Genomic DNA, 13,140 nt, shown 5'->3' with positions numbered 1-13,140 from the left:
GGCTCCCTGCACCATGCCAGCGGCTTTGGGAATGCCACCAGGGCAGGGGGCCAGCAGGCAGCGGGGAGATGCAGGGGGAAGAACTGTGAGGGCTGAGCAGAGAGGCAAGATCCCCAAAACTGCCCCTACAGGACCTCCCTGAAGAGCAGGGCAGGGCTGCTCAGGTGTGCCGGGCCGGCTGCACCAGCAGCTGCTCGTGATCTTTCAGCCCTTCCCCGAGTCTGTGCTGGCTCTTCCAGAGGCCTCTGCTCATCAGCGTGGCCATGAGCATTCCAAAATCCAAGGAGAGTTGCTGGTGTGGGAGTCACAAATACAGCACCTGCTGGCACTACCTGGGATGCAGGGCACAAGCAAAGTTCAGTGGTTTCTTGCAAAAAATTTTGTGAAGCAATCCAGCTTATCAACGTGGAAAAGCACTGAAAGTTATCTCTGGAAGTATCACTGGAGTCTGGTTAAGGTTTGGGAGTTGGTTTTATTTTTTTCTTCAATTTAAAAAAACCTTGTCATTGCAGCCAGGAAAGAAAAGAGAAAACACCAACCACAACCAGGAAGTATCTCTGTGGGTTTCATATTTGCCATGTAGGTAAGGGAATTCAGTTTCCTTTTAAAAAACAAGGAACAGTTGGATGTTACCACGAGTGAGACACAGCAACGTCCTGCTCGTGGCTGCGAAAGCTGAGCCAGCCCGTGAGCTGAGGATCTGAGCTCTGCTCCGGGCTCAGCTTTCATTCCAGCGAGGCTGATTCAGATCTTGGGCAGTGCAAGCAGAGCCTGCTGCTGTCTGACTGTGACACCTGAGAGAGCAAGGCAAACCTACCAAAACTGCCGGTGGCTTGTGGTGTCTGCCTCCCGCACACACCCCCTGATTTTTCAGCTCAAAGAAAAGGTAAAAAGAAAAGAGAGAAATGAGAATGGAAAAGCCCAAACTCCCCCAACTGCCTGTGTGGGCTGTCAAATCCAAGGCTTTGATCCTCTGGTTGCACAGAAGGGAAGACACATGACTGCAACCTCCCACTGCTCGGGGCCAAGGGGGTCTGTGAAGCATTCCTGGCCCGACGGGATCAGGGTGGATATGGAATGTGTCACTGCTGCCCTTCCAGAGGGCTCTGTGTGCTCCCCAAAATAACAGCTGCCAGCCCCAAGTTCTCTAGGGGACTGTGCCAGGACAGAGCTCTGTGAGCTGCACCCAGCAATTGCCTCAATGGCCTGTGCAATGCTGGAGACCAGCCTGGACTTCCCACATACTCAGGATAATGGATAATTCCATTAATTTCCATACTCAGGATCCAGGATTCCTGGATAATGGGGACTTGCAGGCAGTGCTGGGGATGGACACCTTTCCTGACCTTTTAATGTCATTTATTTCTGAGAGGGAGCAGGGCAAGTGTCCTGGTGAGAGAGATGTAGTTTGGGGCACAGCCCAGACACGAGAGCAGCAATGCCAGGGCTCATCCAGCTCCACCCCATGGGATGCTCCAGGCAGACGTGGGCAGTTCCCGAGAAGCCGTGCTGGCTCCTGTCCTTGCATCATGACAGGAGCTGGGGCCTGCAGTGCAAAGGGAGCTCTTACAAAGGAGGTATAAACTGCAACTGATTTATTGGAACACTGGGTTGGTTCATCAGGGGATGTGATGGAGGAAAGGAAGGGTCCAAGCTTTGAGAAGCAAATTTGGGTGAGAACAGGCACCTTTTCACTCTTTTGAACACTGTAAATAATAATAATAATAATAATTAAAAAAAGACCAGCTGGCCGCCCTCCCCAGTCCCTCCCTCCCATCCCAAGGCTTGCCTTCACATCATGCTCTTCCTAAACTGCGACTGTGAGCTCTGTTTGGGCTTCGAGTCTGACTGCTGCAGCTCAAACTGTTTGTACAGGTCCCTCAGCTCTTTGATCTCCTGCAGCACCCTCTTGGCTTGGCTCCAGGTGGAGGAAGCCTCCCCCAGCAGCCTTTCAGATTCCTGCAGGATCCTTTCAGAGTCCGACTTGGAAGATGACGAGGAAGAAGAGGTGGTGGTGATGGTGGTGCTGGTGTTGGAGTCCTTGGTCTTTCTCTTGCCTTCCCCATAGCCCTTCACCTCTGTCAGCAGTTCCTGAGTTTTTTCCAGTTTCAGTGCAACCAGTTCCTGTATCCGGGACAGCTGCTCCGGCTCTGCCGAGGCAAACTGCGCCTCCAGCCCCTTCCTCAGCACCGCCCGGTGCGTGGAAGAGTCCCGTCGCGACAGAATTTCTTCCATGGAGGCACATTTATTCTTTTCTGAGTGCGAGAGCTTTTTGGGGACCTGCGGTGTGTACATGGTCCCTTTGTCAAAGGAGTCATGGCAATGGCCAGCCCTGTCCCACGAGGTCACCTCCTGCAGCGGGAGGCTCCCCGTCCGCCCTTTCTCCGGTGCCTTGGTGCTCTCCGAGTCCGAGCGGCGCCGCCCGGCGGTCAGGTGTGCCACAGACTTGTCCAGGTCCACCCGGAAACTCTCCTCGCAGGTGCCGTGATCCTCTGGAGAGGCGTCTTCCTCCTGGATCAGGTCGAGCGTCAGCATTCCGTCGGAGGTTGAGGTAGATGCCTGGAGGAGCAGAAAGCAGAGCTGGGTTGGCACCAGCGTGGCTGCCCCTGCTTCCAGGGAGCTCCCTCAGGAACGCTCCCTCACTCAGTGACAGAAGGTTTGCACAGTGAAGTTCCCAGGAGAGCACAGGATGAGAGCTGATGACCCAGAGCTGTCCTTACAGTAACTCTGAGTTCAGGATGGAGCTCCAACACCGGCTCTCCTTGCACTTACTTACAAATGGAACACTTGCAGGGGAATTTCGCCCAAGCAGGTGTGTGGGATCGGTTGTACCTACCACAGCCATGAGGTGGCCCCGTGTAGGAGGGCGCCGGGAGTGCTGGATCTTGGCTCTGTCCCGCGTCGGGTGGGCAAGGAAGCTGTCCTCTTCCACGGTGACCTGCAGGGTGACACAGGCTGTGAGCACCAACACGAGCCATTCCCAGCTCCTGGAGCTGTGAGCAGGAGGAGACTGGCATGGAATGGGGTGTGGAAGCCCAGCCCTGGAAGCGACCCAGTGTTCGCCTGGTGTGTCCCCTCTGCGCCATGATGGGATTAAATCTGCCCAAGTCATTCCTGACAATTGGAACTGCCTGCAAAGGCTCCCATGACAGACTCCTCTGGAAGCCATCACTCCCAGTGTTTGCTGTGCTGCTTCCTGCTCTATATGCTCTACCATAGTCTGACCTTGGTTTTCCTTCACTACAGGCTCTGTGCTGCCATCCAGGAGAGGACAGTGCCTCCTGGCAGCGCCAAGGTGCTGTGGGAAGCTGAATGGGAGATCTGAGACGGGCCTGAGCTGAGGAAGGGTTGCCATGAAACATTAATGTGAGAGTCAGTCCTGGAGCAAGGGCACAGCCTGCTCCAGGTAGGTTCTCCTTCACGCTGAAGGAAACTGTGTGGGAATGCTCACCCTGACCTGCCTGTGCCAGACCTGGTGTTCTGAGTACACCCTGTGTCCCCAGGAGGAGCCTGAACTGGGGCTGCCCTGTTATTTCTCCCTGCCGAAGCTGCTTTGTGTAACTGGGACTTACACACTCCCCTGAGAAGCGGGAGGAGCTCTGCTGGAGACACTTTGTGTGGATGTGTCCCCGAGACAGGGCTGCTCCCAGGAGCCTCAAACCTTTACCCAGGCTGAGACAGGGGAGCTGGGGCTCAGCCTGAATCCTGCTCACCTCATCCAAGATCCGGTTCTTAGCACGTGTGATCGCAGAGTTGAGGGCATTAATCCATGATTCTTTCTCTTCTGGACTTACAGCCAGGAAGATCAGGTTTGGTGCCTACAAAAGAAGGAATTCAGGTCAGAGCCAGGACTCACACAGAGATGGGCCCTGGCCAGCGTGAAGATGATGAGGCCTCTACAGAAAAGGCAAAGCAGAGCAGAGCCTCCAGCCCTGTTTGCCCCACACAGCAAACCCCAGGGCCATCTACATCCCTCCCTTCCCTGCATCCCCCAGGGCCATCCACATCCCTGCCCACCCCTGGAGCCAGTGGCTCTTGCCTGGCTGCAACTGGGCCAGCCCCACATACCGTGTTTCCAGGCTGCCTGGAGTGGGCGAGAGTAAATTTGCTGTGGTTCTTTTTGCTTCTACTTTTGGACTTCCTGAGCTCTTCACATTTTTCATAGTCACTCAGGTCAAACATTTCCTGTGTGTTTTTTTCATCTTTTACCTGCAGAACAGGAAGAAAATTAGAGCTTTGCAGATGTCAGACAGACACTCTGCTGCTCCAGCCAGCAGAATTTCAACATGAAGGTTTCCACTTCTCTCTTCTGGAATGAGGGGACATATTTAGAAGGATAGCAAGAAAATCACTTTGCCAGGTTAACTCCTGCCTCTTCTACCCCCAGAGTTACTGGTGCCAGGCTGAACCATCACGCAGGTGTCATCAGACACAGCATTCCTGCTTGTGGACTCACAAAATGAGCAGGATTGACTCCAGCCACAAGGAGAGGGTCCTGTGTGCTGGGAGGGAGCTAGGGTGGAGGTGGGAGGTGCAGGAGAAGTCCCTCGGGGACACTTGGAGCAAAAGGGAAATGGCAAAGCTGTCCGTACCCTTCCTCCTCATCACTCTCCCAGTGCACCATCCTCAATCCCGCTCCTACCGCAGGGAAGCTCTGCTCTTCCATGGTAAACACGAGGAATTAGCAAACTGGGCTGGGGGAGTGCTCGGCTCTGCATGTCCATTACAGACAGGCTCAAATCCACATCCATCTGCTTAATCCAACTCCAGCCAGTCATCCCAGGCTGATGGGCGTGGAGGGGTGTAACTCGGCTGCTGGGAAGGCAGGTGGTGCTGAGGTCTGAGCCTTGGATAGCCGGGAAGGACTCCACCCCATTTCATACATTTCCTCCTCAGTTTTGGGAAGCAGCGAAGGAACTCCCCCTGATTCTTCCATAGAATTTAATCAAAGAGGGTGACTAAACCAGCTTCCTAACCAGGGGCATGGATAAACTGACCATCTGGCCCTGCCTGATGACGGCAGCTCCCCTCTATCCTCCATCCTTGTGCTCCTGAGCGTGTCCCCAGGATCCACAGCACAATCACCAGCGCTGCCACCGCTGACGGCCCGGAGCTGGTTCCTGCTTGTGACACATCCCCGGTGTCTGGTGTGATAACAGAGACTGTCTGGCTGCACATCCTCCCTGCACGCTTCTAATCAGCTTTGATCTCGTCCCACTCCCACCCTACAATCCACCCCTTTCCAAGAATCTCAGCTGAATTCTGCCCAACTCATTTACAGCAGGAAAAGCTGATCCCCCTCTGAGCCCCCAGCTGTGCTCTGCAGCTCAGATCAGAGCCCCTGCTCCAGATGTTTGCTCATGTGGGTCAGTGAAGCTTCCCCAGTGCCCCCCTTCCTCTGCAGAGATCACACAGCTGGGACTCAGCCTCCTGCCTCCAGGAGTGTCCCCAGGAGGCTGCAGGACAGAGCAGGTGTCTTTGGTTCAGACAAACACCCTGCAGGGGCAGATCATCCTTTAAACAGGCTCTGACACTGCACTGGGACAGCTGAGGGGATCCTGCTCCTGGGTGTGACCCGTCATAAAACACTTAAAACTGGGAATAAGCAGCATCCACAGTGGGATTCCTGGTGGAAGAGGGTCAGCAGCAACAGCCTGGCATAGGTGCCTGTGGTGGCACAGAAATTCCAGGGGGCATGGGAAGAGCAGTGGGTGTCTCACTGAACTGGGTGGCCAGCTGAACCCTCTCTGGGCAGAAGAAAGGTAAAAGGCAACTCCAGAGGCAGTTGCCAGCTCTTTTGTCCTTTGTGGGAGGCTCCTGAGCCCAAAAGGAGGGAGGTGGTGGCATGAGAGGCAGCTCAGAGAAGCCTCGGAGGTAGGAGAGGCCAAGGACAGTCTTGCAGCCCATTCTCCATGAAAACAGGACAAAACCAGCCCCTGAGGAGCCACAGATTTACTGGGACCATGCGGCCAACAGAGCTGAAGTCCCAGTCACTGTCAATCACAGGTGGGTGACGAACCTGCAGGGTGTCCCCTCCTCCACGTTCTCCATGAGAGAGGGGCCATCCAAATCAAACCTTCCAGGCTTCCCCAAAGAGGATTTGGCTGATTGTGCCCAGGAGGAAGCAGCCTCTGGTATCAGTTCTCAGTAGGAAGGGATGGAGCAAGAGGTTGATGGTTGATTTTAGCAAAACCATTCCCAGCTGGCAGGTTTCCAGCAGGTCTTTTCCCCCCCACAGCAGCCAAGGGCTGAAGAATGGAGGGACCTCAGAACCTAGCAGGCACGTGGGTCCTACTTTCTGTGCCCTGTGGGGAGCTTGGGATTGAGAGGATTAAGGTGAATCAATCCCAGCAGGTGCTGCCCTTGCAGTCTGCTGGCATTGCTGTCGAGTTGTACCTATTAGAGGCAGGCAAAACAACCTTACCCTGTGGTTCCACCTGGCTACTACCTGTGGCTAGGTAAGGGAAGGGAAACGGAGGTACGGAAAAGGAATGAGAAACACCCCCACCCCTCCAGCAGGGAACATTTCTGTGCAGCCATAGGATCACGCAGCCCCGCACCCCAGCAGCTGCCCCTGGTCGGGGCGTCACTGGCTGTGCCACGGCGACACTGCTGACGCTGCTCGGCCCGAGGAGAGGAGCTGCATTCCTTGCACTCCTTGCACTCCTGCCACTCCTTCCCCCGCAGCTGCTGCCCGCCCGGGCTGGTCCCGGGGGCACCCAGCACTCCCTGTGCCCTGAGGTATGGGGGGCTGTGGGCACAAAATGGGTTGGAACACCAACCGTGACACCCAAATCCCTTTTCCAAGGGGTCACAGCTGTTGGTGCTTCCAAAGGTCTGCTCCCACAGGAAGGCAGTGGGAGGGTCTCTGGCCTGGGTTAATTAACTGCCCTTGGGTGTCTCACTGATAAGAGTTTGTATTTCCTCATCAGGCACCTGCAGTAACTCCAAACCTCCTGGACCCAGGAGGGTGCAGGTCAGGGCTGTGTTTTGGGGCCAAACCATGCACAGAGGGGCAGGGCCGGTGCTCAGTCACACCAGTCTGGGATTTTAGGTGATGATTTGCTTGAGCAGTTCCTGCTGCCATGGGACATGGAAAAATGCAGAAGATACAGAAAATCACAAGACACCCAGTGTAAGGCACCCACGGGACACTCGGGAGGTCACAGTGGGGCTCAGGGTGTAACCAGAAACCTCCAGCCTCTCAGTGCAGCCGAATACCCAAACATGGGCAGTCTGCAGATAGACAGTTCCCCTTGCAGGCTGCCACCAAAGTTTCAGTTCCTCCAGCTGAGCAGCTCTACTTCAGCAAGGCTGGAGCTTCCTGCAGAGCTGGCTGAAGCCAGGCTGTCACTGGGACAGGGATGCACACACACCTGAGCAGGACTGTACCGTCCTTGTCACGGTCAGGTCGCTGCCCTCAGCTGATGAGGAGATGCTGGCAAGACGTGCCTGCCTCAGTCCCTTCTCCAAAGAGTCACCATCAAGGCTAACAGAGACACAGGTCTCCCAGAGTCACTGAATTATGACATGGTTTTGGGGGTACCTTAAAGCTCTAAAAGCATTAGAGAGCCAAGCATGCAAACACGCCCAAGCCCCTCGGCTGCGCCAAGCTGGAACCCAGAGCGCAAGGACTTCTCGAGTGCTCTTGTGCTAATTGAGCCGATGCCTTTGGTGGCAAACACGGGAATGCTCAAGAGAAGCGTTTCCTCATTCCCCATCACCCCTGTCTGGCAGCCCCCGGCTTCCTGCGAGGAAGCGCCGAGCCCGGCTGTGTCAGCGCGGCCGCTGCTCCCGGCCAGCCAGCGACAAAGCTGGGCCAGGAACAGGGAACAATTCCCAGAAATGTGCCGGGGAGGGACCGAGAGCGAGGGGAAAGAATGCAAGAGTGAGCTAAGAAGGTGGTGGTGTGCTCAGCAGAGCTTAGCCCGCTGCAGCTCATCTCTACTGAGCTGGTTTTGGCCGAAGACCAAGCGCTGAATAACCAAGGATTTTGCTGTGAGTTCACGGAGTTCAGCAGCCGTGGGGAAGCGGAGTGAGCAGGGCCAGAGCCTCCAGCTCCCATTTTGGGAGGTGTCAGACAAGTCCCACAGCTTTCAAAGGGCAGCACTCAAACACCCTGTTAGCATTTCCATCAGCTGGGCTGAATAACTTCATTTCCTCTCCTTACAGACTTGGCTCTGCCAAGGAGAAGCCCAGGCTCCTAGGTCAGGCACTTCTAAATTCTACTGACAAAACAGAGTAATCAGGGCTGATCTGTGATATGCAAGCCCAGGTCCTGGACAGACAACTGGAAAAGCACACAGATTCCCAGGAGGGATCAGCATGGATATTGATGGGATTTTGTTAGTCTGAACTTTGGAACTGTCCCCATTCCAGACCTCAGCCCAAGCTCAGCTCTGAGCTGTTCTGCTCCGCGGTCTCTTCATGCAGCATCAACACCTGCCCCATACCAACATACTTCCCAATGGAACCCAGTGTGGAACAGACAATTCCCCTTCCCCTTGCACTCTGGGGAGATGGGATTCATTGCCCTGCTTCCCGGATGGAGAAAAGTAAATCAATGTCTGATTTGAACTCATTTAATGAGCGCATGGCAGAGCCGAGGAGCTTCCAGGAGCCTTGGGATTTAACCCTTTCTGCTCCGAGATGGTGGGAAGGGCCAGGAACGTGGCTTGACCTGCAGAACCACCTCTGGAGCAGCTGCTGAGCATGAGACACTGCCAGGACACAGCAGAGCAGAGCTTGAAGCCACGAGCCCCCCAGGATGCCAGAACCCCCGACTCTGGCGTGTTCCTCCATGCCATGGGCAGAGTCACCTCAGTGCACACCAGCACCACACGTCCCTGCACGGCCAGCACAGAGTCACCTTAGCACACACCAGCACCAGATGTCACCTCTGTGACCACATCTCTGCCAGCCGCAGATTCTTCCATATAAAGCCTCAGCAGCGGCTGCTGCGCGTTATTTATGGTCTCACACACACGTGGAGCCCAGGGGCCGCCTCAGGCCCGGCTGTGAGTTTTTTCCCCTATGAAACACAAACACAAGAGTTTCTTGTTCGGGGTAAGCTCCGCATGGCCCCTCCAGCCTCATCCCTCTCTTGGGCTCCCAGCACACCTGGATTTGATCTGTAGCTACCTAAACGTCTATTGCCTGTCCTTCTGTTTCTCCCTGGCTCTGCAGCAGCCAGGAGGTTGAGGGGAGCAAGCTCTGGAATGCCAGCATGCAGCTCAGCACAACCTGGGCATTCAGGCCACTTTTTAGGCCATTTCTGTGTCACAGCAAGCCCTGACCCTCTGCCTGTGCCATGTCCATGGCTCAACCAACCTTAAATCAAATCGTCCCTTCCTCTCTCCAGGTGCCAGCAGAACCAGCCCAGGCAACCATGGTCTGTCAGGAAATTACCTCCTCTGAGGGGGGACACCCGGAGAGACCAGGATTTTATCTCAAATTCCCTGAGTTGGAGCAGCTGCGGTGCTGTGGGCACCAGTGTGCTCACAGGGGATAGGAAGGAGGAGGGCTCCGGCCTGGGGAGTTCTCCCTGATGCATTTACGGAGACAAAAAGCACAGGGGGGGCGTGCAAGGACAGCCAGGTGCTGGCTCAGCCTGACGGTCACAGCCGATTGCCTCCAATGTCAACAGCACGTTAAACCCAAAGCCCAGCAAGGAGACATCGGAGGGGACACGTGTTACAACAGGATGCCGATCCGGGGCGAAATTTCCCGGTTTTCCTCTTGGCAGGGGGAAAAATGCAAGACATCGACCTGTAAATGGCTCGATTCCAGTTGGGAGAGTGGGGTTATTTCCAGAGAGAGAGAGCAGGTGGGAATAAGGCAGTGCTGGGCTCAAGGACAGGCACAGAAGGGGCGGAAAGAGGTTTGAGGGCTTAACTCTCGCTAAGTGAATCCTTTCGTGTCTCAGCGCTGGGAAAATGTCTCCCAGCAGAGCTGTCTGTGAGAATCGCTGCCAGAGCCGACACTGAGCGCGACCCCGACCCCGCCGTGTCCCGCCGGGTCCCGGGGACCGGAGCACCCCCGCGGAACCCCCGGGCCCGGCTGGCGCTGGAAGCACCGGGGCTGCGCCTTTCATATGCAAAGGGAGGAAGGGGGGATGGGAAAGGAAACTGAAACCGATCCTACCTCCTTCTCCGAGATGTAAAGCTGATCTCCCTTCAGAACCACATAACGGTTTTTCCAGATTTCCCTAAAAATGCCTTTCCCGCAGAATTTCCGCACCCAGCCGACCTTCTCCGGCTGCACAGGTTGCTGGTTTCCATCCTGGTGCCCCTAACACAAAGCGAGAGGGAAGAAAATGGGGGGGAAACGGGATTATTCTCGGTTTTACACTGCTTTTCTCCCCGCTTCCCTCTTCGCCCAACTTTTGCCTCCCCCTCCCTCCGGCCCCTCTCTCTGCCGACTCCGGGACCGAGTCCTTCCCTTCCCCGGGGTCGCTCCGCGGGGATTTTTGTGCTGCAGACACGAAGCGACAGCAGCAGCCCCGGGAGGAGCGGGCAGGGTTCCCTCCGCGGTTATATAAGCCAGGCCGGTGTCTCCATCGCCTCATCCAGCGGGCATTTACCGTGGAAAGGGGAGCGGGAGGGGGATGGGCGGAATTTAAACCAGATGCGGTGAAAATTGCATTTTGAAGCTTTTTATGAGCAATTAATCCAAGAGGTGAAATGTATGGTTGGTTTATATCGGAGGTGTCTCCGCAGGCAGCGAAGATCGGATCGCTGGGTGCAGCACACACAGCACGGCAAAGAGCCGATTGATGGTGCCGCCGGATTTTATCGTTTCCTTGTGTTTCAATATGAAAACTGCCTGCCTACATCCCCCGGTGTGTGTGGGGGTGCGGGAGGCAGGAGGGGCAGGGAAGGAGCAGGGTTTGGGTCTCCTTGGATCTGCCGGGGGTCCGTGCGCTTTCTGCGGGGGGGGGGGGGGAGCAAAGCCGAAGCGAACAAGCGGCCGCGGAGAGACAAACCCCCTCCCCAAAACACCCAGGAGCCTCCCTCACCCTGCCCTGCCCCGGGCGGACAGCCGCTTCTGCACTCACCCTTTTCGCAGAATTGTTTTTTTTCATGGTGGCTCGGCGCGCTCGGAGGCGATGCGGGGCGGGGGTCGCAGAGGGGGATCCGCGCTGCCTCGGCCCCGCGCGGCTCAGGCCCCGCTCCCGTTACCGAGCCCCGCGCTCTGAGCCATCGCCAGCGCCGCCGCCGCCGCGTCCCCCCCCGCCGCCACCATCCCGCAGCTCGGGGGGCTGCGCCGGGCTCCCGAGCTCCATCTATAGCCCGTGACGTCGGGGTTCGCGGCGCGGGGCGAATCGCAGCCCACGGAGGGTTTTTCTCCTTTGTCTCTGACTCACCGGGGTCGCGGGGCCGCCTCGCCCGGTGTCCCCCAGCCGCGGTCCCGGCGGTGTCACGGGTCACCGGGAAACTTCCCGGGAGAGGGAAGAGCAGCCGGGTGGCACTGGGAAGGGGGTGCCTCCCCTAAAGGTGTTGGGAAGCGTGAACAAATCCCTCTAGAGAGAGGAGCTGGGAGATTTCCTGGGGAGGGGGTCGCCGCCAGCCGAGATTTGGTTGGATTCAGAGCACGGCTTCCAAAAGTGAGGAGACACTCAGCTTTCTAAAAAATGTCCTTTTTTGGATTATTTTGTGTCTCCTTCATGTCCTGCAAGTCCAGAACAGTCTGAGTGTGGGACTGAGGTGACGGATGGGATTTATGTATCAGAAATGGGTGAGATAGAGGGAAAAGCAGAGAAAGGAGAAAATGGCTCTTTTCAGAAATTGATCCATCATCCATCAGTGGATCAGCTTTCCAATGACAGTGTCCATCCCATCACTGGACATCATCCCCCTCCCATGATTTCAAGTTGTAGTTTAACCCCAGTGCTCTGGAATTAAAGCACACAGAATTTTAGGGATGTACTTAGATTATGGAGCATTTCCAGAGCTTCTGTAAGTGTTTGTAGCCCATTCTGAGTGTTGGCCATGGGGCCCAGGACCAGGATTTGCCATCTCTGTGCCTCAGATTCCCCCTTTAACCCCCATGGCCAAAGCCTGGTCCAGGCAGGGCTGATGGCAGAGGGATAGATGAGCCCCCAGTGTATCCCCGGGACACCACAGCACCTGCCAGTTTATTTAATGACATTTCGCCTCCCAACCGGACTTGTCCTTCCTCACATCCTGTTTTTGGTGGCCAGGGCCTGCAGAGCAGCGGCTGGTGCTCAGGACCAGATGGCACAGGGCTGGTGGCAGTAGGACAGCTCTGCTGTGCCCTTTGAATCCAGGGCCCACGCTCTTCCCAAACGTCCTCTGGTGCCAGGGAAGTTGCCCTGAAGCCACAGCAGGTAACGCACCTGCACACACCTCCCCACGCCTGGGAGCAGCAATTGAGCTGCAGTTGGAATCCTCAGGCTGCTCTGACAGTGAGTCACACTGTGAAGGATGTGACCAATGATTCAGAGCTGGAAACATCAACAATTGACATGGAAGGAAGAGACAGGGGGGAACCGTCTCCCATTTCTGCACCAGGAACAGGCAGCTGCACGCACAGCAGTGGGACAGGGGACAGGGTCTGTGCAGCTCCTCATCCCCAGCCCTATGGGCAGATTGAAAAGCCTCTCCACGGTGTGTTTGTGTCTCTCCCTATGTTCACAGGGCCCCTTGGCTTCACCTGGCCCTGATGCTGTTCCTTGTGCTGCTCCATCATAACAGCGACTGCCAAAATCGCCTCTTCTTGCAGAGCAGATCAGCAAACTCTTGATTTACATATTTAACACCCCACACACAGCATTTTGCCTCTGGATATCAAGTGTGAAGCTGCTGCCTGGAAGGCAAGCGGAGTTTAATTAGGACACATGCTTTTCTGTGTCTCTGACAATAATTACAGCGTTGGTGTTGGGGAAAGGGGCTGCTGGAGGAGAGGATGGGGCAGGGGGCTGTGACTCAGCTCCCCTCTGTTGGGGTCTCAGGCTGTCAGACAGCTGAGTCCCCTGTAAGGGGGAATTCACTTGCAGTTCTGCCTGTCCCAACAACTCAAAGTTCACCAAATATTCACTGTACAGGTGCCCACCCAGTTCCACTCCTGGCTGTGGGCAGAGAACCACCCCCAGCACAGATTGTGTCCTCCCCTCCCTTC

The 13,140-nt window shown here is 56.0% G+C and overlaps 1 protein-coding gene across 2 annotated transcripts; it reads right to left on the bottom strand.

The window, feature by feature from the left end:
• Window positions 1-551: 551 nt before the first annotated feature.
• Window positions 552-11,420, bottom strand: PLEKHO1 (pleckstrin homology domain containing O1). 2 transcript variants are annotated; one of them, XM_056510985.1, is made up of 7 exons: window positions 11,057-11,420; window positions 10,144-10,281; window positions 4,069-4,209; window positions 3,714-3,818; window positions 2,837-2,938; window positions 1,790-2,559; window positions 552-1,706 (listed from the first exon to the last, which is right to left on the bottom strand). In XM_056510985.1, the coding sequence occupies exons 1-6, from the start codon at window positions 11,081-11,083 to the stop codon at window positions 1,792-1,794; spliced, it is 1,281 nt and encodes a 426-aa protein (XP_056366960.1). In that variant the 5' UTR covers window positions 11,084-11,420; the 3' UTR covers window positions 552-1,706; window positions 1,790-1,791. The 2 variants fall into 2 exon arrangements, with proteins under 2 accessions (XP_056366960.1, XP_056366959.1); XM_056510984.1 differs by having other exon boundaries at window positions 10,144-10,290; window positions 11,057-11,418.
• Window positions 11,421-13,140: the final 1,720 nt, after the last annotated feature.

The sequence above is a fragment of the Oenanthe melanoleuca genome, chromosome 25 (assembly GCF_029582105.1).
Source record: "Oenanthe melanoleuca isolate GR-GAL-2019-014 chromosome 25, OMel1.0, whole genome shotgun sequence".
Classification (NCBI taxonomy): Eukaryota; Metazoa; Chordata; class Aves; order Passeriformes; family Muscicapidae; genus Oenanthe; species Oenanthe melanoleuca.
This window is presented reverse-complemented; position numbering and strand designations above follow the sequence as displayed.